The sequence below is a fragment of the Sebastes umbrosus genome, chromosome 12 (assembly GCF_015220745.1).
Source record: "Sebastes umbrosus isolate fSebUmb1 chromosome 12, fSebUmb1.pri, whole genome shotgun sequence".
Lineage (NCBI taxonomy): Eukaryota > Metazoa > Chordata > Actinopteri > Perciformes > Sebastidae > Sebastes > Sebastes umbrosus.
The window spans coordinates 1,393,822-1,421,403 of record NC_051280.1 but is presented as its reverse complement, the minus strand read 5'-3'; the positions used below and the strand labels follow the sequence as shown (position 1 = coordinate 1,421,403).

General features: G+C 39.0%; 1 protein-coding gene, 3 long non-coding RNA genes and 1 other non-coding gene across 6 annotated transcripts; 3 read left to right on the top strand and 2 right to left on the bottom strand.

Moving 5' to 3' along the window:
* Window positions 1–6,888: 6,888 nt before the first annotated feature.
* Window positions 6,889–8,623, top strand: LOC119497889. Its single transcript, XR_005209014.1, has 2 exons — window positions 6,889–6,956; window positions 7,859–8,623. It is a non-coding gene; the product is annotated as an uncharacterized LOC119497889 (long non-coding RNA).
* A 4,104-nt stretch (window positions 8,624–12,727) lies between these two features.
* On the bottom strand, window positions 12,728–12,834 carry LOC119499488. The gene has a single exon (XR_005209411.1). It is a non-coding gene; the product is annotated as a U6 spliceosomal RNA (small nuclear RNA).
* Window positions 12,728–14,843, bottom strand: LOC119497888. Of its 2 annotated transcripts, none has more exons than XR_005209012.1 (3): window positions 14,580–14,843; window positions 13,715–13,809; window positions 12,728–13,378 (listed from the first exon to the last, which is right to left on the bottom strand). It is a non-coding gene; the product is annotated as an uncharacterized LOC119497888 (long non-coding RNA). The 2 variants fall into 2 exon arrangements; XR_005209013.1 differs by lacking the exon at window positions 14,580–14,843 and adding an exon at window positions 14,345–14,467.
* Window positions 14,844–20,229: 5,386 nt separating this feature from the next.
* On the top strand, window positions 20,230–20,620 carry LOC119498933. Its single transcript, XR_005209217.1, has 2 exons — window positions 20,230–20,398; window positions 20,461–20,620. It is a non-coding gene; the product is annotated as an uncharacterized LOC119498933 (long non-coding RNA).
* Window positions 20,621–21,949: 1,329 nt separating this feature from the next.
* On the top strand, window positions 21,950–23,941 carry LOC119498734. The gene is made up of 4 exons (XM_037787784.1): window positions 21,950–22,075; window positions 22,209–22,471; window positions 22,523–22,816; window positions 22,928–23,941. The coding sequence occupies exons 1-4, from the start codon at window positions 21,950–21,952 to the stop codon at window positions 23,685–23,687; spliced, it is 1,443 nt and encodes a 480-aa protein (XP_037643712.1). The 3' UTR covers window positions 23,688–23,941.
* The last annotated feature ends 3,641 nt before the right edge of the window (window positions 23,942–27,582 follow it).

The following is a 27,582-nucleotide window of genomic DNA, read 5'->3' as shown; positions in this document are numbered from 1 at the left end:
CAAAATAATGACTTTGTATTTCAAAATAATGACTTTGTATTTCAAAATAATGACTTTATATTTCAAAATAATGACTTTGTATCTCAAAATATTGACTTAGTATTTCAAAATAATGACTTTGTATTTCAAAACATTGTCTTGGTATTTCAAAATAATGACTTAATACCTCAAAATAATGACTTAGTATTTCAAAATAATGACTTAGTATTTCAAAATAATGACTTATTATTTCAAAACATTGTCTTGGTATTTCAAAATAATGACTTAGTATTTCAAAATAATGACTTAATACCTCAAAATAATGACTTAGTATTTCAAAATAATGACTTAGTATTTTCAAATGACTTAGTATCTCAAAATAATGACTTAGTATCTCAACAAGTACCACAATAAATCATAAAAAAATCATAAAATCATCAATAAACATCACAGACAGTCATAAAATACACAGAAAAAAATCAGACAAAATCATAAAACATCAGAAAATAATCAGAAAAGTCATAGAAAATAAATAGAAAAATCAGAAAATAATCAGAAACAATTCTAAAAATTTCCAAAAAATCATTAAAACATCAGAAAACATCCCATAATGATCAGAAAAGTCATAATAGAAGGAACGCTTCACGAATTTGCGTGTCATCCTTGCAGTCTCGCTGAACTCATTCTTCTCTGTGAATTTGACACATTTGGAACGAGCCCTGGCACAGTTGGCGAGAGCCAATCGGATCGGTGACACAATTGGCGAGAGCCAATCAGACGATCCAAGCTTTTTGCCGTCCAATCAGGTCGATGACACAATTGGTGAGAACCAATCGGGAGCCTCGTAGGGCGGGTCAAAGCCAAAGCGAACATCCTCCATGTTGGATTCTCGCCGTCAGCCTGACAGCGGCGCTACTACGTGAGTTAAATATGTTATTATTCATTAATTATGAGCGTATAACTCTATAAAAACACACATTCATGTCTGACGTTACCACGCGGAGCTAGCTGAGGTGTTTTTACGGCTTTTTACGGCCCGTTGACTGATACCTGAGTGATGTCAACAACCACCGTGATGCTATAGAGATTATAGTTTATAGTTTTAATAACTTAAAACTTTAATGTTACTCTATGAACTTATAACGTTACACTATGAATCACTGCTTCGTGTTAACCAGCTAACGTTCATGCTGTTTAAACTGTTTTATTCAGCTGCTGGCTGCTAACATCACTAACACTCTGCTGTAGCTCTAACTCACCTGTTTAATATCACCTGATATTATCTTATTATCTGATCCATCTGCTTCCATTAAACTGATCTCTCATGATTATCATGTAGAGCCAAGAAACACGAGGCTACTTTCATTCATGTGTCTGGAGTTCTACAGTCCAGTAGAGCTGTTAATACAGATGTTAATACAACTGTATTAACATCTGTATTAATACAGCTGTATTAACATCTGTATTTATACAGTTAGCTGTATTAATACAGCTAACTGTATTAACAGCTGTGTTAATACAGTTGTTAACAGACAGCTAACCCACATCTGTTCATGCACCTACTGTATCCTATATTTCATGTATATAAAGATGTCAGAACATGTGATGATGAACATGTTGTGATGCTTTAGTTTGGTATTGATGTCATACAGATGTGAGAGGAGGAGACGGAGCTACTGGTGACAATAATAATGACAGTGAAGATATTAGAATCCTTTTATTGTGATGTGGTAGGGTTAGAGGTTACATGTTTCACAGCGCTCCGTTTAATCACAACACAACTTCTTCTCTTCCTTTCTTGTGTTTCTTCTCAGAAGGAGGAGGAGGTGCAGGGTCCTGATGTCCAGCCAGGTTATCAGCGCGTCCCCAAGCTGATCCAGTCCCTGCTGGACTGAAGACGGAGCGTTACATCTGTCTGGTCTGTGGACACAGCCGGTACAGAGGACATCACTTCAGGATGCTCTGTGGAGGACTGACTGGCTGAGAAGAGGAGGCAGGATCCGAACAGAGTTACCTCCTGTTGTTGTTGTGTGTTTCAGTCTCTCTGATGTCTCTTTATTAGTAATGTCCTTCTCTGCAGAAACACAGACAGACAGACAGAGAGACAGAGAGACAGACAGCTACTTTATTTGACCTCTCAGGTGATGTTTCAGCCGACTATAGAACACACCGTCTGTAGTTCTGTTGTTTTCTACTGTTGTTGTTGTTTACAGAGTAAACATCTGTAGAGGAGGAAACACACACAGCTGTGTAGACCTGTGTAGACGTGTGTAGATGTGTGTAGATGTGTGTAGATGAAGCTTTACATCTAAATAATGCTCCTTGTTCACTGCAGCTGAGGACAAAGACTTTAGATACTTCATGTGTTCATCCTCAGCTGATAGGAGGGAGATGATGTTTCACTCTCATTGTGTCAATAATAAAACAGCATGGTGTAATCAGTCATCACTGTCTGGACCAGCAGCATCTGGCTCTATCTCTGTACAAATTATATATATATATATATAGTACTATTATTATATTGAATGTAACCTTTGAATGATTTGAGGTGTTCAATAAAAACAGGCCTTCTGTGCTGAACTGTGGATCGTTGTCTCAGACTGTGTTCTTGTTTCAGGCTGACAGAATGATGTTATTATAACCTCACATTTAAAAAGATCATCATGTGAGAGTCTGTTTAATGCAGAAGGCTTACTTTCATTTCAAGGGGGGGGGGGGGGGGGAGAGATCTTTGTTCACCCAGACCCTGATTCTGGTTCAACAGCTGGGTCAGGGGTCAGGGAAACGTCATCGGAACCGGACTGATGTGGTTCAGCACTGATGTGGTTCAGGACTGATGTGGCCTTGTTGTGTTGTAGTACACAGTTAGTCTGCAGGTTTCAGTCTGAGGAGACAAACAAGGTCTTTTGCTGTGCAAATAAGGTGAAAAAGCTGTTTCCATGCCAGAGTATCTATCAGAGTATTCCAGCTTCTTAAAAGTGGGATAAGGGCTTATCTGGGTTTCTACAACCGAGCAGAGCTTCAAGAAATAAACCCGATATTCAAAAATCTTGATCATAACCAGGATACTACTATACATATACTATACTATACTATACATATACTATACTATACTATACTAAACTATACATATACTATACCATACATATACTATACTTTACATATACTATAAATATACTATACTATACTATACATATACTATACTATACATATAATATACTATACTATACATATACTATACATATACTTTACTATACATATACTATACATATACATATAGTATACACATAATATACTACTATACTATACATATACTATACTATACATATACTATACTATACTATACTATACTATACATACCGCAAGGCCCTAAGGGCGCTGGCACATGCCAACATTTAGTTTTAATCAAACTCTGGTGCGTTGCAGATGTGCATCATCATACAACTCTTGAACCATCTTTTAACTGTTCACCGGAGCACAGATTTCATTACAAACCTTTCTTTACTAATAATCTTTTTACTATTGTTCTATATCATTTACTATCATCCCTCACTGTTTTACTGTTTACTGTAGTTTAACAACCTTTACTTACCTTGAAGCTCTTCTCCATCCTTGACATCACACTGAAGCTCTTCTCCATACTTGACCTCACACTGAAGCTCTTCTCCATCCTTGCCGCAGGCAGGGGTCGAACCGCCGACCTTCTGCTCTGCAGCAGATACACAGGAGCAGAACCCCCCTTCCCTCTCTCCTCCCACAGAGAAGATTGAACCATATCATCCACCGTGATGCTATAGGTGCTTCCAGACCTCCTTGAGCTTTGAGTTTTTGTTAAGTGGGTAGTTTGATTCTAGGTGTCTTGTTTTTCCAGTAGAATTTTGAGATGATGGAGTCTAAAGATTTGAACCAAGAGGGTGGGGGCTTGATTGGGATCATTGAGAATAGGTAATTTATCATTGGTAATATGATCATTTTGATAGATGCGATTCTGCCTATGAGGGATATTGGTAAATCCATCCAACGTTGAAGATTGTCCTCTACTGTTTTGAGAAGTGGGTTGAAGTTGAGATGGACTAACTCTGACAGCCTGGGGGAAATGTTGATTCATAGGTATGTGATATTACCAGTTGGCAGAAAGGTGAGTGGTGTTGGAACTGCCACATCCCAAATATTAGGGCTGAGTGGGAGAATGCTGGATTTAGACCAGTTGATAGTGTAATCAGATATTTTAGAAAAAGTATTTATGAGGCGGATGGTTTCGGGTAATGAAGATGAAGGATTTTGTAAGTAAAGTAGAATGTCGTCTGCATAAAGGCTGACCTTGTGATGCATATTGTTTGTTTGGATTCCTGTGATGTTTACTTTTTGATGGATGGCTGCTGCAAGTGGTTCGATGAATATGAGTTTGAGTGGGTTATAGAATTCTGTTATTGTAAATGGTTTGTCAAGTGTATTTGCTGTCAAGTGTATTTGACTTTGTATTTCTAAATAATTACTTTGTATTTCAAATTAATGACTTAGTAGTTCAAATTAATGACTTCGTAGTTCAAATTAATGACTTAGTAGTTCAAAATAATGACTTTGAATTTCAAAATAATGATTTAGTATCTCAAAATATTGACTTTGTATTTCAAAATAATGACTTTGTATTTCAAAATAATGACTTTGTATTTCAAAATAATGACTTAGTAGTTCAAAATAATGACTTAGTATTTCAAAACATTGTCTTGGTATTTCAAAATAATGACTTAATACCTCAAAATAATGACTTAGTATTTCAAAATAATGACTTAGTATTTCAAAATAATGACTTAGTATTTTCAAATAATGACTTAGTATCTCAAAATAATGACTTAGTATTTCAAAATAATGACTTTGTATTTCAAAATAATGACTTTGTATTTCAAAATAATGACTTTGTATCTCAAAATATTGACTTAGTAGTTCAAAATAATGACTTTGAATTTCAAAATAATGACTTTGTATTTCAAAATAATGACTTTGTATTTCAAAATAATGACTTTATATTTCAAAATAATGACTTTGTATCTCAAAATATTGACTTAGTATTTCAAAATAATGACTTTGTATTTCAAAACATTGTCTTGGTATTTCAAAATAATGACTTAATACCTCAAAATAATGACTTAGTATTTCAAAATAATGACTTTGTATTTCAAAATAATGACTTAGTAGTTCAAAATAATGACTTTGTATTTCAAAACATTGTCTTGGTATTTCAAAATAATGACTTAATACCTCAAAATAATGACTTAGTATTTCAAAATAATGACTTAGTAGTTCAAAATAATGACTTAGTAGTTCAAAATAATGACTTAGTATTTCAAAATAATGACTTTGTATTTCAAAATAATGACTTAGTAGTTCAAAATAATGACTTATTATTTCAAAACATTGTCTTGGTATTTCAAAATAATGACTTTGTATTTCAAAATAATGACTTAGTAGTTCAAAATAATGACTTATTATTTCAAAACATTGTCTTGGTATTTCAAAATAATGACTTAGTATTTCAAAATAATGACTTAATACCTCAAAATATTGACTTAGTAGTTCAAAATAATGACTTTGAATTTCAAAATAATGACTTTGTATTTCAAAATAATGACTTAGTAGTTCAAAATAATGACTTTGTATTTCAAAACATTGTCTTGGTATTTCAAAATAATGACTTAATACCTCAAAATAATGACTTAGTATTTCAAAATAATGACTTAGTAGTTCAAAATAATGACTTAGTAGTTCAAAATAATGACTTAGTATTTCAAAATAATGACTTTGTATTTCAAAATAATGACTTTGTATTTCAAAATAATGACTTAGTAGTTCAAAATAATGACTTATTATTTCAAAACATTGTCTTGGTATTTCAAAATAATGACTTTGTATTTCAAAATAATGACTTAGTAGTTCAAAATAATGACTTATTATTTCAAAACATTGTCTTGGTATTTCAAAATAATGACTTAGTATTTCAAAATAATGACTTAATACCTCAAAATATTGACTTAGTAGTTCAAAATAATGACTTTGAATTTCAAAATAATGACTTTGTATTTCAAAATAATGACTTTGTATTTCAAAATAATGACTTTATATTTCAAAATAATGACTTTGTATCTCAAAATATTGACTTAGTATTTCAAAATAATGACTTTGTATTTCAAAACATTGTCTTGGTATTTCAAAATAATGACTTAATACCTCAAAATAATGACTTAATATTTCAAAATAATGACTTAGTATTTCAAAATAATGACTTAGTATTTCAAAATAATGACTTATTATTTCAAAACATTGTCTTGGTATTTCAAAATAATGACTTAGTATTTCAAAATAATGACTTAATACCTCAAAATAATGACTTAGTATTTCAAAATAATGACTTAGTATTTTCAAATGACTTAGTATCTCAAAATAATGACTTAGTATCTCAACAAGTACCACAATAAATCATAAAAAATCATAAAATCATCAATAAACATCACAGACAGTCATAAAATACACAGAAAAAAATCAGACAAAATCATAAAACATCAGAAAATAATCAGAAAAGTCATAGAAAATAAATAGAAAAATCAGAAAATAATCAGAAACAATTCTAAAAATTTCCAAAAAATCATTAAAACATCAGAAAACATCCCATAATGATCAGAAAAGTCATAATAGAAGGAACGCTTCACGAATTTGCGTGTCATCCTTGCAGTCTCGCTGAACTCATTCTTCTCTGTGAATTTGACACATTTGGAACGAGCCCTGGCACAGTTGGCGAGAGCCAATCGGATCGGTGACACAATTGGCGAGAGCCAATCAGACGATCCAAGCTTTTTGCCGTCCAATCAGGTCGATGACACAATTGGTGAGAACCAATCGGGAGCCTCGTAGGGCGGGTCAAAGCCAAAGCGAACATCCTCCATGTTGGATTCTCGCCGTCAGCCTGACAGCGGCGCTACTACGTGAGTTAAATATGTTATTATTCATTAATTATGAGCGTATAACTCTATAAAAAACACACATTCATGTCTGACGTTACCACGCGGAGCTAGCTGAGGTGTTTTTACGGCTTTTTACGGCCCGTTGACTGATACCTGAGTGATGTCAACAACCACCGTGATGCTATAGAGATTATAGTTTATAGTTTTAATAACTTAAAACTTTAATGTTACTCTATGAACTTATAACGTTACACTATGAATCACTGCTTCGTGTTAACCAGCTAACGTTCATGCTGTTTAAACTGTTTTATTCAGCTGCTGGCTGCTAACATCACTAACACTCTGCTGTAGCTCTAACTCACCTGTTTAATATCACCTGATATTATCTTATTATCTGATCCATCTGCTTCCATTAAACTGATCTCTCATGATTATCATGTAGAGCCAAGAAACACGAGGCTACTTTCATTCATGTGTCTGGAGTTCTACAGTCCAGTAGAGCTGTTAATACAGATGTTAATACAACTGTATTAACATCTGTATTAATACAGCTGTATTAACATCTGTATTTATACAGTTAGCTGTATTAATACAGCTAACTGTATTAACAGCTGTGTTAATACAGTTGTTAACAGACAGCTAACCCACATCTGTTCATGCACCTACTGTATCCTATATTTCATGTATATAAAGATGTCAGAACATGTGATGATGAACATGTTGTGATGCTTTAGTTTGGTATTGATGTCATACAGATGTGAGAGGAGGAGACGGAGCTACTGGTGACAATAATAATGACAGTGAAGATATTAGAATCCTTTTATTGTGATGTGGTAGGGTTAGAGGTTACATGTTTCACAGCGCTCCGTTTAATCACAACACAACTTCTTCTCTTCCTTTCTTGTGTTTCTTCTCAGAAGGAGGAGGAGGTGCAGGGTCCTGATGTCCAGCCAGGTTATCAGCGCGTCCCCAAGCTGATCCAGTCCCTGCTGGACTGAAGACGGAGCGTTACATCTGTCTGGTCTGTGGACACAGCCGGTACAGAGGACATCACTTCAGGATGCTCTGTGGAGGACTGACTGGCTGAGAAGAGGAGGCAGGATCCAAACAGAGTTACCTCCTGTTGTTGTTGTGTGTTTCAGTCTCTCTGATGTCTCTTTATTAGTAATGTCCTTCTCTGCAGAAACACAGACAGACAGACAGAGAGACAGAGAGACAGACAGCTACTTTATTTGACCTCTCAGGTGATGTTTCAGCCGACTATAGAACACACCGTCTGTAGTTCTGTTGTTTTCTACTGTTGTTGTTGTTTACAGAGTAAACATCTGTAGAGGAGGAAACACACACAGCTGTGTAGACCTGTGTAGACGTGTGTAGATGTGTGTAGATGTGTGTAGATGAAGCTTTACATCTAAATAATGCTCCTTGTTCACTGCAGCTGAGGACAAAGACTTTAGATACTTCATGTGTTCATCCTCAGCTGATAGGAGGGAGATGATGTTTCACTCTCATTGTGTCAATAATAAAACAGCATGGTGTAATCAGTCATCACTGTCTGGACCAGCAGCATCTGGCTCTATCTCTGTACAAATTATATATATATATATATAGTACTATTATTATATTGAATGTAACCTTTGAATGATTTGAGGTGTTCAATAAAAACAGGCCTTCTGTGCTGAACTGTGGATCGTTGTCTCAGACTGTGTTCTTGTTTCAGGCTGACAGAATGATGTTATTATAACCTCACATTTAAAAAGATCATCATGTGAGAGTCTGTTTAATGCAGAAGGCTTACTTTCATTTCAAGGGGGGGGGGGGGGGGAGAGAGATCTTTGTTCACCCAGACCCTGATTCTGGTTCAACAGCTGGGTCAGGGGTCAGGGAAACGTCATCGGAACCGGACTGATGTGGTTCAGCACTGATGTGGTTCAGGACTGATGTGGCCTTGTTGTGTTGTAGTACACAGTTAGTCTGCAGGTTTCAGTCTGAGGAGACAAACAAGGTCTTTTGCTGTGCAAATAAGGTGAAAAAGCTGTTTCCATGCCAGAGTATCTATCAGAGTATTCCAGCTTCTTAAAAGTGGGATAAGGGCTTATCTGGGTTTCTACAACCGAGCAGAGCTTCAAGAAATAAACCCGATATTCAAAAATCTTGATCATAACCAGGATACTACTATACATATACTATACTATACTATACATATACTATACTATACTATACTAAACTATACATATACTATACCATACATATACTATACTTTACATATACTATAAATATACTATACTATACTATACATATACTATACTATACATATAATATACTATACTATACATATACTATACATATACTTTACTATACATATACTATACATATACATATAGTATACACATAATATACTTTACTATACTATACATATACTATACTATACATATACTATACTATACTATACTATACTATACATACCGCAAGGCCCTAAGGGCGCTGGCACATGCCAACATTTAGTTTTAATCAAACTCTGGTGCGTTGCAGATGTGCATCATCATACAACTCTTGAACCATCTTTTAACTGTTCACCGGAGCACAGATTTCATTACAAACCTTTCTTTACTAATAATCTTTTTACTATTGTTCTATATCATTTACTATCATCCCTCACTGTTTTACTGTTTACTGTAGTTTAACAACCTTTACTTACCTTGAAGCTCTTCTCCATCCTTGACATCACACTGAAGCTCTTCTCCATACTTGACCTCACACTGAAGCTCTTCTCCATCCTTGCCGCAGGCAGGGGTCGAACCGCCGACCTTCTGCTCTGCAGCAGATACACAGGAGCAGAACCCCCCTTCCCTCTCTCCTCCCACAGAGAAGATTGAACCATATCATCCACCGTGATGCTATAGGTGCTTCCAGACCTCCTTGAGCTTTGAGTTTTTGTTAAGTGGGTAGTTTGATTCTAGGTGTCTTGTTTTTCCAGTAGAATTTTGAGATGATGGAGTCTAAAGATTTGAACCAAGAGGGTGGGGGCTTGATTGGGATCATTGAGAATAGGTAATTTATCATTGGTAATATGATCATTTTGATAGATGCGATTCTGCCTATGAGGGATATTGGTAAATCCATCCAACGTTGAAGATTGTCCTCTACTGTTTTGAGAAGTGGGTTGAAGTTGAGATGGACTAACTCTGACAGCCTGGGGGAAATGTTGATTCATAGGTATGTGATATTACCAGTTGGCAGAAAGGTGAGTGGTGTTGGAACTGCCACATCCCAAATATTAGGGCTGAGTGGGAGAATGCTGGATTTAGACCAGTTGATAGTGTAATCAGATATTTTAGAAAAAGTATTTATGAGGCGGATGGTTTCGGGTAATGAAGATGAAGGATTTTGTAAGTAAAGTAGAATGTCGTCTGCATAAAGGCTGACCTTGTGATGCATATTGTTTGTTTGGATTCCTGTGATGTTTACTTTTTGATGGATGGCTGCTGCAAGTGGTTCGATGAATATGAGTTTGAGTGGGTTATAGAATTCTGTTATTGTAAATGGTTTGTCAAGTGTATTTGCTGTCAAGTGTATTTGACTTTGTATTTCTAAATAATTACTTTGTATTTCAAATTAATGACTTAGTATTTCAAATTAATGACTTCGTAGTTCAAATTAATGACTTAGTAGTTCAAAATAATGACTTTGAATTTCAAAATAATGATTTAGTATCTCAAAATATTGACTTTGTATTTCAAAATAATGACTTTGTATTTCAAAATAATGACTTTGTATTTCAAAATAATGACTTAGTAGTTCAAAATAATGACTTAGTATTTCAAAACATTGTCTTGGTATTTCAAAATAATGACTTAATACCTCAAAATAATGACTTAGTATTTCAAAATAATGACTTAGTATTTCAAAATAATGACTTAGTATTTTCAAATAATGACTTAGTATCTCAAAATAATGACTTAGTATTTCAAAATAATGACTTTGTATTTCAAAATAATGACTTTGTATTTCAAAATAATGACTTTGTATCTCAAAATATTGACTTAGTAGTTCAAAATAATGACTTTGAATTTCAAAATAATGACTTTGTATTTCAAATAATGACTTTGTATTTCAAAATAATGACTTTATATTTCAAAATAATGACTTTGTATCTCAAAATATTGACTTAGTATTTCAAAATAATGACTTTGTATTTCAAAAACATTGTCTTGGTATTTCAAAATAATGACTTAATACCTCAAAATAATGACTTAGTATTTCAAAATAATGACTTTGTATTTCAAAATAATGACTTAGTAGTTCAAAATAATGACTTTGTATTTCAAAACATTGTCTTGGTATTTCAAAATAATGACTTAATACCTCAAAATAATGACTTAGTATTTCAAAATAATGACTTAGTAGTTCAAAATAATGACTTAGTAGTTCAAAATAATGACTTAGTATTTCAAAATAATGACTTTGTATTTCAAAATAATGACTTAGTAGTTCAAAATAATGACTTATTATTTCAAAACATTGTCTTGGTATTTCAAAATAATGACTTTGTATTTCAAAATAATGACTTAGTAGTTCAAAATAATGACTTATTATTTCAAAACATTGTCTTGGTATTTCAAAATAATGACTTAGTATTTCAAAATAATGACTTAATACCTCAAAATATTGACTTAGTAGTTCAAAATAATGACTTTGAATTTCAAAATAATGACTTTGTATTTCAAAATAATGACTTAGTAGTTCAAAATAATGACTTTGTATTTCAAAACATTGTCTTGGTATTTCAAAATAATGACTTAATACCTCAAAATAATGACTTAGTATTTCAAAATAATGACTTAGTAGTTCAAAATAATGACTTAGTAGTTCAAAATAATGACTTAGTATTTCAAAATAATGACTTTGTATTTCAAAATAATGACTTTGTATTTCAAAATAATGACTTAGTAGTTCAAAATAATGACTTATTATTTCAAAACATTGTCTTGGTATTTCAAAATAATGACTTTGTATTTCAAAATAATGACTTAGTAGTTCAAAATAATGACTTATTATTTCAAAACATTGTCTTGGTATTTCAAAATAATGACTTAGTATTTCAAAATAATGACTTAATACCTCAAAATATTGACTTAGTAGTTCAAAATAATGACTTTGAATTTCAAAATAATGACTTTGTATTTCAAAATAATGACTTTGTATTTCAAAATAATGACTTTATATTTCAAAATAATGACTTTGTATCTCAAAATATTGACTTAGTATTTCAAAATAATGACTTTGTATTTCAAAACATTGTCTTGGTATTTCAAAATAATGACTTAATACCTCAAAATAATGACTTAATATTTCAAAATAATGACTTAGTATTTCAAAATAATGACTTAGTATTTCAAAATAATGACTTATTATTTCAAAACATTGTCTTGGTATTTCAAAATAATGACTTAGTATTTCAAAATAATGACTTAATACCTCAAAATAATGACTTAGTATTTCAAAATAATGACTTAGTATTTTCAAATGACTTAGTATCTCAAAATAATGACTTAGTATCTCAACAAGTACCACAATAAATCATAAAAAAAATCATAAAATCATCAATAAACATCACAGACAGTCATAAAATACACAGAAAAAAATCAGACAAAATCATAAAACATCAGAAAATAATCAGAAAAGTCATAGAAAATAAATAGAAAAATCAGAAAATAATCAGAAACAATTCTAAAAATTTCCAAAAAATCATTAAAACATCAGAAAACATCCCATAATGATCAGAAAAGTCATAATAGAAGGAACGCTTCACGAATTTGCGTGTCATCCTTGCGCAGGGGCCATGCTAATCTTCTCTGTATCGTTCCAATTTTAGAATATGCATTACCGAAGTAAATGCAATAGGAGGAAGATCCTGAGATGTTTTTATAGGCACTAGTCCTTTACGGGACCAGACTGAGGGTCTGGAGGACAGACGAGACTCTACTGGCTTCTAGTCAATACATGTGAACAGTAGAGACAGGTCTGGGGGCTGTGCTGGTGGTTAGGTACCTTAACTAAACCATAATGGCTCTCCAGATTTGGTCTGGATCAGTCTGAGGTGGTACGAGTTCAGGCTGAGCCTGTGAGTGTTCCAGAGGCATGCTGGGAGATTCAGACAGGCTGGGGTGACGTCAGCCGTTGAGGATTGGATGCCTGAAGGCGCGAGAACAAAAGGCTGACTCGACGCCCCTCCTCCAGGAGGACTCTGACCCCCCTCCAGACCCTCAGGGGTTAGCGGGGGCTGGTAGAGCCACACTGTGAGAGACGGGGGGGGGGGGGGGGTAGAGAGAAAGCAGGAACCAGTCTGATCCGGTCTGGATTACATCACCCTGCCGCCTTCGAGCCGGAAGAGACAAGGAGGACGCTCGCAGCAGAGAAAGCTCCTGGACTTCTGGAACCTGCTTCACAATAAGAAAACAGACCCAGGAGACTGATTTGGACCTGAACCAGGACCTGGACACACTCTGACCCTGCTGCTATGTGGATTAAAACAGCCTGCATGTCCTGCTCTTTGTCCTGCTGCTGAATGCCTCTGAAGTGGCTCCTATCTGGACTCAGTCTACAGCGGTTTCTGGTCTAGTCGTGCTGTGTTTGCTGCTTGTGAACATTAAACGTGTTGATGTGAGAGTCTGACGTATCCAATCACACTTTAATCTCTTTATTTCACCAGTTAAAACTGCTGCTTAGAAGCAGGAAGAGAACCCTTCTGTCTGTCTCTGGCTTCTATTCAAACATACCAGCTGCAGTTCACCGACCCGCCGCCGGGTGTCGCTGTCGGACCGCTCTACATGGGGCGTTCAAGGGCGCCGCGGAAGCGTCGGACTCCAAAGAACTGAAAGAGAAGAGAGAAAGAACCCAATTAGCAGTCACAGAACACCAAGAACAGAGTAAAATAGTACATTAACTTGACTTATTGTCCACATAATGAGCTCCATGAGCGTTTCTGTGATAACAGGCCCATTGACTCAGGTTAGTCTCAGCAGAAACAGCCCGTTCTCACGTTGACACAAACACATCCACCAGACTCACTGATACATTCTTTCACTTTAGTGAAAAACGTTCACAACTCCACAAATATGACTCGGAACATCAATCCGGTTTGTTTATTAAAGCCTATTGATAAATTCGGCATACATAACGGTTCACTATTTCAGCTTCATTTAGACTTTTAAACCAGTTCTTAGTGTTCCCACGAGCAGCTAGCGAAGCAGCAGAGGACTTGTGAGAGTTAAAACTGCATTAAACTCTGCTGAACTTACATGCTTTATGTGGCGAACTGAGCAGAAACACCGTAAAGTTTCGTCAAATATATTTATATTTGTGAAGAAGAAAAAGTGTGTTATGTCTCGTGAATCACATATGCTCACATTTTAAACGGAGTCTGGCTCAGGAGGAGTGATTCTCTGATTCTACTGCGACCACCTGCTCTCGCTGTTCTGATCATTAATTAAACTAACCGAGCAGGAGAAACTCTACCGCTCTTAAATTCATTCTTATTGACATCATTTACAAGCAGAATTCATCAAATCATGCTAAAGAGTCGTATGAACTCTGTTTAAGTTTTACAGGGAGAGGTTGTCGTGTGCACATAACCAATAATACCTTAATTTAGCTCATCTGTTGACGGAGTCTGGCTCCAGAAGCTGCTCTCCTCTGAGGCTCCACTCATCCCCTGTCAATTACCTGCAGAGGGGGCGGGGCTTCTTCGTGTTCTTCTTCTTCTCCTTTTCCTAATGTGTGTAGCGTCGCTGTGCTGTGACAACCTGCTGTCAGCTCTGTGATGGTGATGCATCTTCATCTTCATCTTCATCTTCAGCTTCCAGTTTATTTAACTTCAGGAGGAGGAAGAGGAGGATCTACTCTTCATCCTTCAGGTCACCACAAACATCAACACATCTGGACACAGCTGGTTTTAGGAGATGAAACTCTGTAGTCACTGTTCCCTTTGATTATTATTATTATTATTATTATTATTATTATTATTATTATTATTATTATTATCATTATTAACATTATCATTATTATTGTTAATACTATTATTATTATTAATAATGCTATTATTATCATCATTATTATTATTATTAATTATATTATTATTGTTAATGCTATTGTTATTATTATTATTATTATTAATAATACTATTATCATTATTATTATTAAATATTAATACTATTATTATTATTATTATTATTATTATTATTATTATTATTATTATTATTATTATCTAGATGACTTTTAATATCTGAGATAATATTTTCAGATTGTTGTCTTTGACCCAGTGAAGTGCTGAAGAAGATAATACAGAAACACATCATTTAATAATATACAGGACAACAAGAAATACATTCATAAACATTTATTAACATTTATTATTAGAAATCTTTTTTTTATTTCTAAATCAGTAAGAAATGCATTTAAACTTAATTATAAAATAAATAAATACATTTTAAAAGTGATGTCTCGTAAACAGGAGATTTTGGGTTCAAATCCCAACAGTGCCTCACACAGGACAGCAGTCTGTAGACTGCAACAGTAGAAAAGAGATTCAGGACATGATGTGACATATTTCTGGAAAAACATTGTCTCATTTGGAAACAATGGAAGAGAGAACGGAACACCAACAAGAGGAGGTGCGGTAGTACTGTAGTCTGGAAGTTATAGTTTATTCTCTGTGGGGGGAGAGAGGGAAGGGGGGTTCTGCTCCTGTGTATTTGCTACGGAGCAGAAGGTCATGGATTCGATTCCCACCTGAGGCAAGGATGGAGAAATGCCTCAAGGTAATGGATAAATGGTAAAGGAAGGCGGGGTACACCCTGGACAGATCGGCAGACTATCACAGGGCTGACACTAGAGACAGACAACCATGCACACTCACATTCACACCTACGGGCTCATTCCATATCTCTGTGTATTCCCTTTGTACACCGGAACAGCGCCACCTGTCCCTTGACGTGCCAAAAACAGGGATGAAGCAGTCCTCGTTAGTATAGTGGACAGTATCTCCGCTTGGCAAGCGGAAGGCTGGGGTTTGATTCCCCGACGGGGAGGGTAGCGTCTTCTACCAGCTGCTTATTATTCACCAAGAAAGACAAAAGTTGTAAAGCAGCAGCAGTTATTACTTCACAGCAAAATGGAGAATTCACAATTAGATGCATCTCATAATAGGAAATTATTCATCCATGAAATGTAATATCCATACCATGTGTTGATGCTACGGAGAAGGACTTTCCTTTGTCATCATGGAAGTTCTGGCAAACAGTTAAGACGACTCAGGAAGGGAGATCAGGGTTTGGCTCAGGCTGTGTTCAGCAGGGGAGGAGAACTGCTGACTCTGACTGAGGATATTGTCGAGAGGCTAAAAGGGGAGCGGAAAATCAGGGCGAAATTTGTGCAGTGCGAACTAGCTATAAGGAGAACTGAAAAGATCAAGCACTGATAGCGCAGAGCAAAGAATCCTGCCGACAACGAAAGGTACTTTTCGGCAGCGGGAGCTCACCAATGATACTTGCCTAGGCTTCCCTGCGGAGAAAATTCAGGTGAAACTTAGAAAAAAAGCAAACAAAGTGATTCTTTGACAGAAATTGTTGATTGAGTAGACACTTGAATTTGTGTGTTGTCTCTTAAAATCCTTAAGATTGGCATTCAATCAAACCCACCTTTTGATACTGTGTTTGATACAATATCGAAAATGAGTCAGTAGAGGTGACAGCCCATGCATTTCTTAAATGCAGGGCTCGTTACAGTCTCAATGCCCAGGAAAATTTGGGAATTTGTTGTGAAATACTTCTTGTGCAGCGATGGTTGTATAGTGGTGAGCATAGCTGCCTTCCAAGCAGTTGACTTGGGTTCCATTCCCAGCCATCGCAGTCCTTTTCTTCGTCTACTGACAGTACACTGTTGCTTGGTATTGTTGTTAGAAAGTAAGCAGTAGACGACTTCCGGTGTGGCGCTGAAGCAGATGGCTGCTTGAAATAACCTCTCCCAATCAGTCTTTTTTAATCCCCTTGGAAAAATACCTGAGACGTAAAATTAAACTGAAATATAACATGGACGGAGAAAAGCAAAAAAAGGGTAAAGGCAAAACAAGCTCCAGACGTGAGAAAGGTGAAATAGCAGAGGAAAACTACGGCGATGAAGAAAGTCACGGGAACAACGGCGAGGCGGGGAAAGCTAACGAAGCGGACATGCAGGCTATCTACAATGAGATCCGGGCGTTCAGATCTGATCTGAAAAGTGATACGAGTGAATTCCGACTCTCGTTTTGTGTAGACATAAAGAAAGAGTTGAAAGAGTTTAGGAGACAAAATCAACCAGAAACTCAAAGAAGCTACAGGTGACCTGCACGCCACCAAAGTCAGAGTGGCGGAGGCGGAACAACGCATCGCCGGTATTGAAGAATGGGACGCAGCCGCGAGAGAGGCTCTTATTCAGACGATGGAGACTCAAGAGGCTCTGCAGTCTAAGTTAACTGATTCAGAAGCACGCTCTCGCCGCAACAACCTCCGCATATACGGCGTGCCGGAGGGATCTGAGGGGAACAACCTACCGGAGTTTGTGACAAAGCTTATAAAGTCAGAGCTTGGCCCGCTGATAACGGAGATGGATCTCGGAATACAGCGCTGTGTTACACAAGTCCACAGGATTTGAACTAAACTCATGCAGTATCAGGACTACAGGATAGTTACACTTAATGTCAAGGGGTTGCATAATCCGATTAAAAGAAGTGAAATCATTGCAAAGATGAGATGAGAAAGGATGCAGGTAATATATTGGCAGGAAAACCCACCGTTCTCCTCCAGAACATGATAAATTGAAAAAACTTGGATTCCAAAATACTTACTACTCATCACATAAATCTGGAAGGAGGAGGGGTGTGGCTATTCTGATCCCAAACTCAGTAAATTTTGAATTTATGTCTGAAATCAAGGATAAGGAGGGGAGATATGTCCTAGTCAGGGGAAAACTAGATAATAAAGAGGTAACACTATTTAATGTATATGCTACGCCAGGAAGTAACAAATCCTTTTTTAAGAAGATATTTAACTTGATAGCCACAGAATCATATGGTACTCTAATATGTGGTGGAGATTTGAACGTTCAAAATAACCCTAAACTGGATACAACTAACCCATCCCAAAAGAAACATCCAAATGCCACAGTGGTCCAACGGATGCTCAAGGAACTGGGTATGATTGATGTGTGGAGAGAGTTTCATCCAGCGGAAAGACAGTATACTTACTATTCCTCATGCCACTCTATGTACTCAAGAATTGATTATTTATTTATGTATAAATCAGACAGACATAGAATTAAAAATTGTAATATAGGGATTAGGGATGTATCTGACCATTCAGGAGTATACTTATCTATACATTTAGTTAATCAACAGAAAAATACACTCTGGAGACTCAACACAAGTATTTTAAATGACAAAACAGTCCAGAAACAGATTCAGAACGAATTTGAAATGTATCTTCAAAGCAATGACAATGGAGAAGTTTCCCCAAATACTCTATGGGACGCAGCAAAGGCTGTGATTCGAGGTAAAATTATCGCTCTCACAGCTGCTTAAATCCTTAGAGATTAGACATACAGACCAAAGAGACTCACAAATATTGACGAGATTAAACAAAGTTAAACAAGAAATAAATGGGATATATGGTGAGGAAATAGAAAAGCAACTCAAGTTTGTCAAACAAAAATACTACGAGACAGGACCTAAAGCAATGAAAGTCCTCTCCTGGAGAATACGAAAACAACAGGCAAAGAATACAATCTACAAAATCAGGAATCCTAGAACACAAAATGTCTGCAGTGAAATAAAAAACATTCAACATTTATACCCAACCGGCAAGGGCAGATACACTAGCAATGGAGAGATTTCTAAACTCATTGGATTTACCATCTATAGGAGAGCAACAGAACAAAGCAATGATGGCTGAGAGCTATCTCAAGGTTGAAATCAAGTAAGGCACCGGGCACAGACGGATACCGGTCTGAATGGTAAAAAGCATATAGACCACAAATAATACCTATACTGCTTAACTGTTTTAATCATACATTGAGAACAGGAGAAGCCTCGCAATCATGGAGAGAAGCAGTCATCTCAATAATTCCAAAAGAAGGAGAAGATAAAAAGGAATGCAGTTCATATAGACCAATATCGGTCCTAAATGTAGAATTATTTGCTTCAATCCTATCTAAGAGGCTAGAGGTCATCTTACCTGAGCTGGTAGATCTAGACCAAATAGGTTTCATACAAAACAGACAGACACAGGATAATTTAAGGAGAACATTACAAGTTATGAGCCATATTACAACTGAAAATATAAATGCAATGCTGGTCAGCCTTGATACCGAAAAGGCATTCGACTCAGTGGGTTGGGAATATCTGTACAGGGTGCTTGCCAGGTTTGGCTTTAAGGACGGTTTTATTAAGCGTATTAAAGCACTATATTCCTCTCCAATAGCCAAGATTAAGGTTAACGGACACCTGTCGCAAACAATCCAACTAGAAAGAGGGACGCGCCAGGGGTGTCCCCTTGAGCCCTGCTCTGTTTGCATTGTATATTGAACCCCTTGCCCAAGCAGTTAGAGAGGACTTGGAGATAAAAGGGATTACAATCAGAGGAGAAGAACATAACATCTGTATGTTTGCCAATGATGTTCTGCTGTTCCTTGCGAGCCCTGAATCTAGTATTCCTAAATTGATGAGCCTTCTAAAAACATATAATTCATACTCTGGATATAAATTAAATATCCAAAAAACTCAGGCTCTCACTTTTAATTTTATACCCCCTCAAGATATGAGAAGGAAATATCAATTTAAATGGAACTCTCTCTCAATAAAATATTTGGGAATAAACTTAACAAAAGACATGTCAAAACTCTTTGAAAGCAATTATGGTCCTATCAATAAAGAGATGAAATCAGATATTTCTAGATGGACGTTGCTCCCATTAGACATGAGTAGTAGAATAGAAATAAATAAAATGAACATGTTACCGCGATTACTCTATCTTTTCCAGTCATTGCCTTTGGAAGTACCCCAAAAACAATTTAACGAATGGGATGGGATGATTTCGAGGTTCATCTGGAACAGCGGGAGACCTCGGGTAAAGTTCAAAACATTACAATTGGCAAAGGAGAAGGGAGGGAGAGCCCTACCATGCCTACAGGATTATTATTATGCTGCCCAATTGAAACCTTTAGTGTGTTGGTGTGCACCAAACTACGAATCCAAATGGAAGACATTGGAAATTAAACAGATAGATACTCCAATACAGTCAATACTAGGTAACAGAAGTCAGGCTGAAAGGTGTTATAACAGATTAAACCAGTGGACCCTATTTTCAGTTAAGCTGTGGTTTAGGCTGCTGAAGAAATTACAATTGGAGAAACATGCGGGGGTCTTGGGTTGGGTAGCGTATGATCCAGGATTTGAGCCTGCAATGTTGGATGGGAGATTTAAACTGTGGGTTAGGAGAGGTATCACGTCTTTCTGTTCAGTCACCTCAAAAGGTCAACTACAGAGCTATCAGGATTTAGCAGATACATTTGGACTGGAAAAGCAGGACTTTTTCAGGTACCTGCAAGTTAGAGATTACTTTAAGAAAAAAATACAAAGCATAAAAACAAACGATTACAATTTGATTACTATATTCTCTTATGCATATAAAAAGAGAGAAGTAAAAAGTTGGTTTCCAAACTATATGGAAGTATACAAGACTCTAAGAAGCACTCTACAAACTACATTAAACAAAAATGGGAGAAAGAGTCAGATTCACAAATAACAGAGGAGGACTGGACAGAGATATGTGAGACTCAGGCAACTACTACAAACTCGGGATCCTGGAGGGAGTTTGGATGGAAGAACGTAGTGCGATTTTTCATCACTCCTAAATTAACAGCACTGCAAACAGGCACGCAGAACCAGGGCTTTTGTTGGAGGCAATGTGGAACCTCAATGGCTCATCATTTCCATATATTTTTGGGCATGCCCTAAAATACAACCATATTGGCAAGAGGTGGCAACTGAGATTAATAAAATAATTGGAATAAAGTTAAAGTACTCATTCATTACAATATACTTGGGAAAAATACCAGAAATTGTTTTACATAAAGATAAATATTTAATAAAGATTCTCTTGGCAAGTAGTAAGAAAGCCACAACTCGAAAGTGGTTGCAGACTGATCCTCCAACATTAGGCCAATGGCGGGGTATTGTTAATCAAATATATCGTATGGAAAGACTCACATTTATTTTAAGGCTTGAATTGGAAAAAAGTATTGAGTACTGGGAAAAATGGATTGTGTATTTACACCGTTGATTGAAGTGTGACAATTTATATTAAGATGTATTTACAAAAATGTACTGTGATTTCACATTGTAACACCCATGATGACCTCATGTTCTTTGTTCTCAAATAAAAAAAGAGTTTAAAAAAAAAGAAAGAAAGTAAGCAGTAAAGCTGGAGACACACCAAGCCAACATCAAAGAACTAGCAGCAACAAAGGCCGCCTGTTGCGTCGCCTCACGTCACCTTTGTTTTGGCCGACAAGTTGCACTTGAACACACCGCAAAGACTACAGCCGAAAGAAAGAAAGTAAGCAGTAAAGCTGGGGACACACCAAGCCAACATCAGGGACGCTGACCAGCAAGTCCGCTGCAACAGCTAGCGACAGCAGCAGGTCTTGAACCGGCTGACCCAGGAGTTGTACAGGCGAACGCTGGTTGAAGACTACACAGAGGCCAGGGGGTACACTGGTAAGGGTTAACTCTCTGAAACTCTCCCTCATACAAGCACACAGAGAGATTTGGTTAAATTCACGTTTAGGTATTGATTACCTATCAGCTCAATCCAACCACCAGCCGGATCAGGACCTGGGGGGAGATCCTGATGTACCTGACGGCATCGAGCTGGAGGAGGAAGAGGAGGAGGAGAAGGAGGAAGAGGAGCTGCTCTACACCAATGCAACTCTCCACTCCTCTGAGACAGTGGTCCAGCCTCCTCCAGCTGCCTCCCAGAGCGCCCCAGTCCAGCAGGACCCAGTCCAGGAGGACCCAGGACAGCAGGAGCCAGCCACTCCAGACCGCGGTGATGTGAGTACTTTAGAGACTGGTCTGACCTGCTGTTATTCTTAATAACTGTAGTCTTGTGAAGCACGTTGTGACTAACTTCCCTTCCTTCACTGATGTTGATCCTCCTGTTCTCTCCCTGTTTTCTCCAGAGCTGCTCCAGGCCTGGAGGTACAACAGCTGAGGGTTACGAAGATGTGGTGAGGCTGGCTGACAGCCTGGTGGAGCTGCGCCACTACATGTTCGCAACCCACGCCAAGGCTCAGGAGATCGTGGCCTTGTGGCAGAAGCTGCCTGCCCAGGACAAGCAGGCTCTTGACTTCCCCGCCCGGCACAGGGACAAGCAACCGACGGGGAAATACAAGGTGTCCTACAGAAGGACCACGACCTGCGTCGGTTTTGACAGCCTTAGACGGTGAGCCAAAAACCAAACTGAATATATAAACTATATCTCAGTGTTCACTAGGAGCTGGCTGTGGAGACGTGTTACTGATAAGCTGATTGGTGTCCGTCACGTGTGCGTACGGAAACGACATCGGCCTCGGCCAGTGGCCCAGCACCAGCAGGGTAGTGGAGGCCATTTGTGTCCGGCTGTGCTGGGAGCACCTGGAGGGCCGGGTTGGGGGCAAGAGGAGCAACCGCTGGACGCTCGTCCTGAGCGATTACACCATAAAAAGAGAAATGTCATCACAAACGAGGACATTATGACTCCCACCCGGCTCCAGCTTTTCAAGATTAACCAGAGGACACTGACTCAGTGGTGAGTTCTCCCCACTATCATGTCCTCCTGAGGTTACAGCCTGTCTGCTACAGGTGGGACATCACTTCCTCTCTCTCTCTCTCTCTCTCTCTCTCTCTCACACACACACAGGTACGATCAGAGGGGGAAGGCGATTGAGCTGAGGATGCTAGAGCAGTACATCCCGGCATCCATCGTGTCCATGGATGCCTCCAGCCTGCTGCCCCATGCCAGGCCGCTGCTGGGGACTCCACAGAAACGTTACGACCCCCTGGCCTACGAGGACCCTGAGAACACCACAGGTCAGGGGGTCGTCGGGCAGAGAGAGGTGCATCCTCCCTCTCCTCCCTCCACCACCACTAGCAGCAGTAGCCACCACCAGCCGCCACCACCACCAGCAGCAGCCACCTCCGCCGCCTCCTCTCTGCCTCCACCAAACCCCCCCCCCCCCTCATCTTCGCTCCACCAAACCCCCCCCCCTCATCTTCGCTCCACCGGTGTATTTTATCCGGCCGCCGCCCCCCCCAACCCCAACCTCTTCCTCCTCTCCCAACCCAACCACCCAGACCTCCCGACAGACCTACATACATTCTTCCCACCCCTCAGCCCACCACCTGGTCCCAGCCAGCACCACATCCTCTCCCTGTCCCCGTCTCCACGGCCTGGAGACGAGGAAAGAGGGAGATGGAGAGGAGAGAGGAGGAGAGGAGAACAGGACTTAATCCTCCTCCCAAAAAGAGGGCCACATTTGTGGTTAAGTGCAGCCTCTGTGGGAAACGCTGGACCGCCAAGTTTGGCCACCGCTGCAAGCCAGACGAGCTGGGTCTGCTTAGCGACGTTGAGCGGCCTCACTGCAGAGGAGTGGGTGCAGAGGAATGGGCACAGTGAGTGAGTGAGTTTTCTGGGGAGCGTGTCAGCGGTTCAATGTATCATTACATAGTGCAGTTGTTGTGCATGTGCTATTGTTTATGTTCATTTCAGTTACGTTATGTTGTTCCTTCGTATTGTGTTACCGTGCATTCACACCCAGTGCCTTTCTTTCCTCCTGACTGTATCTTGCAAGCCACACATCGCTACAGCGGGATGAACCCAAAATAATAATAATAAAAATAATAATACAATAAACGGATCAAAATAATGCTGAAATAATGACATTATGATGTTGATTTGTAAAAAGTCTGAATTCATGCTTTGTCAGGTCTGTTCGCAACACGACAAGCAAACAGCTGTTAAAATGCTTGTTTTCTGAACAGAGTTCTGATGGATCAGTGCCATGCTATGCAGCTGCTCATAAACTTTGACATAAACTTTAGTGAAGTATTTATATATTGTTACACACCACTTATATGATGACTGCACATGCTTTAATAAAACACTTAAATACTTTTAACCTCACAGACTGTATGTCATGCTAATGTGGCACACCTGAGACAGTGTGGCCACATTTCAGTGATAATATGGTGTGTGATGATTTGACTAATTATTTTGGATCATTATTTGCATTTATGTTAGGACCTTTATTTATTTTCTTACATTAATGGAGTAATGATACGGTTTTAAAAATGAAGTAGTGAGGCGGAACGTTTGTGTTCACTTCAGTTGCTCCGGGGAACTTCTTTCCTCAGGAGCAATCTGGCGGGAAAACGAGATGCACCGTGTCCTCATTGCTACTCTTCTACCTGCTTAATACAAGTAACATTTCTGCAACGGTGACACTCATCCCTGGGACCCGTAACACTAACACCTTTTCACCTTGTATAAATGCATAATATACTGACCCTTGTGTGAAGGATTGACAGAAGAGGACTTGAAAGAGCGTGCTACATGGATGAGTGAAGCGATTCACTGTCCCATGTGGAGAAACGCTCAAAGCGTTCCGGACCAAGTTTTCTGTCTTTCACGCTGGTTGAAGATGTGGTGACTTGGGGCTGAGGGCAAACCTCAGTATCTATCTCTGGACTTACCAGCTTCTCTTTGAGGTGAATGTGGTTTTCGCAAGGTGTAAAGACGGAAGGCCTGCCATTCTCTAACACACTGTTTTTTAAACATTGCACCCTAGGCATATGAGAGCTGCCCAAACACACTTCGCCTACCAGAACCCACCCCAGGTCCAGCTTGAGGGCAAAGGGGGCATCGTGACGCCCATTCACTCGCTTCCTCACCTTGTGGACTCTCAAGATGTCACGACTTAGCAGCAGGAGGATTTGAGCTTTCTCGTCTAGTTCTGGGATCTTCGAGGCGATAGACTTCAGGTGTGGATGGTGACGGGCTGCCTGGTGTTTAGGTATCTCAGATCTGTTATCTGGTATTTCGTCACATTCTATCAGTGTCGGAAGTGACAGACTGACTCCACCATGTACAGGCTCTATCTGGTAACCGTCAGCCCTTCTTCCAGCTGTGTCTGTTATACCAGTACAGGTCTTCAGTGAGTAAGGAGATGCATTGCTGTTGACGTGGAAGTGCTCAAAGAACTCTGACTTCGCTAGCGATCTGTTGCTCTGATCGTCGATCATCGCGTACATCTTCACTGCATTCTCCCGCTTACCTTTCGGATAGACTCAGACCAAACAAATCTTTGACCAGGACATGGCTGTAAGACCTTTGCCGCAGACCTCTGTACATGCATTGTTCACAGATATTAATGAAGATGAGGCTTCTTTCTCCCCGCCATGACCTGTAGAGGGGCTGAACGCCTGATAGTCTGAAGGGGGTGGCCCTGGATGGAGAGCGGTACTGTGGTTTTCACTGTTGCACTCTGTATACTTAACCACGGCTCTGCAATGGCGTGCAAAGTGAGAGGAAGATGCGCAACACCTGAAGCAGATGCCGTTCTCCTTCAAATAAGCTTTCCGCTCCTCCAGTGTCTTCAACCTGAAGCCCCGGAACTTCCTCAAGGGGTGAGGCTTATTATGGATAGGACAATGTTTACCAAGGTCATTCTCTTTGGAACATGGATCTATGTTGGAGGGTTTTTTGGGGAAAACATCCATTTTGTTGACAGCAATAGGCATTCTCTGACTGTTGTCCTTGGGTGTAAATCCATCACCCTTTGTAGGATTACTGCTGAGGATGGCGAAGCTAGGGTCGTTCCTTGCTTTTGCCTCATGGCAGATGAAACTGGTGAAATACCAAAATGGAGGGAAACAGTCATGGTTTTCCTCTTTAAACTTCATGCCGTGAGAAATCCACCTCTCTTGTAGATAATGGGGCAACTTCTCCACTATTGGATTGATCCCTCTTGCGGTATCCAAATACGCCAGTCCTGGTAAGTATCCATCATCTTTGGCCGTTTGCAGCTCCATTAGAAGGTCTCCAAGTTCTCTAATCTTGGCGTAGTCTCTGTTAGAGATTTTAGTAAAGGCATCCAGCTTTTTAAAAAGTGCATTTTCAATCATCTCGGGCGCGCCATAACACTCGTTTAACCTCCTCCAAGCCATTCCTAGCGCTGCGCTGGGGTCAGACACATAGACTGACCGAATTCTCCTCACGTGCTCCGATGATTCCTTGTCCTACCATTTTGTGAGTAAATCCAGTTCCTCATCAGCTGTGAGATCTAGGTCGTGAATGGCATTGTTTCTTTCTTTATTTCCTTCCTTTTTTAGTGACTGACTGTTGTGTGTGTGTCCCCTCAAACTCTCTGTAGCCCAGCCCACTAGCAGCTCTGAGGAGGATTCTGTAGCACAGCCAGCAGCCTCTTGCCCCATGTGTGGTGGTCATGCCGGTCACAGGGGATTTTACAGCTTCAGAGGACATCAGTTCTGCAAGGTGGCGGCAGCAGGACGGATGACTCTGAAGCAGTAGATGAAGACCTGCATCCCCAGGACCACCATCTGGAGGCTGGAGAAGAAGTGGAAGGCCATGCAGGAATGCCCTTTGCCGCCCCTGAAACAGAGGACCTGCCGCCAGTGTGGCCAACAAAGGGCGAAAGCCACTGGCCACAGTATCTACAGAAAGACCAGGGAGACGTTCTGCGCAGCGTCAGACCTAAAGGGCAGGACTGTGGAGCAGTGGCTGACAGAGAAGAGTGTTTGTGTGTGTGTGTGTGTGTGTGTGTGTGTGTATATATAATATATTGTTTTTTTATTTTATATATTCATGTTGGATTTTGGTTTGCTGTGTTTGTGTGTGTTTTTTCTAAATAAAGTTGTTCATCTTTACAAAAACTGACTGGTTATTGGTTTACCTCCAGTATGTGATCATGGAACCACAAGTTCAATATATGATAGAACATGAATACGGAGGTAAAGGAGTTCAGTTTAGACAATGTGGACAATGTTTCCAGATGGAGTTGTGATGATGGTGATGATGATGATAATGATGATGATGAGGATGATGAGATAGAGTAGCAGAATTCCTGATGATTAGGAGGAGTAGGAGGAGGAGGAGGAGGATGATGACGGGTAGACACAATGTATAGCACACTTCACAATAGCACTCTTACAGAGCTTGTCTTTTTTTGGAAACACAAATACACCAATTTGAGGAACGAAATCACCAATTTGCATCCTGTCCACTATACTACCGAGGACTGCTTCATCCCTGTTTTTGGCACGTCAAGGGACAGGTGGCGCTGTTCCGGTGTACAAAGGGAATACACAGAGATATGGAATGAGCCCGTAGGTGTGAATGTGAGTGTGCATGGTTGTCTGTCTCTAGTGTCAGCCCTGTGATAGTCTGCCGATCTGTCCAGGGTGTACCCCGCCTTCCTTTACCATTTATCCTTTACCTTGACACATTTCTCCATCCTTGCCTCAGGTGGGAATCGAACCCATGACCTTCAGCTCCGC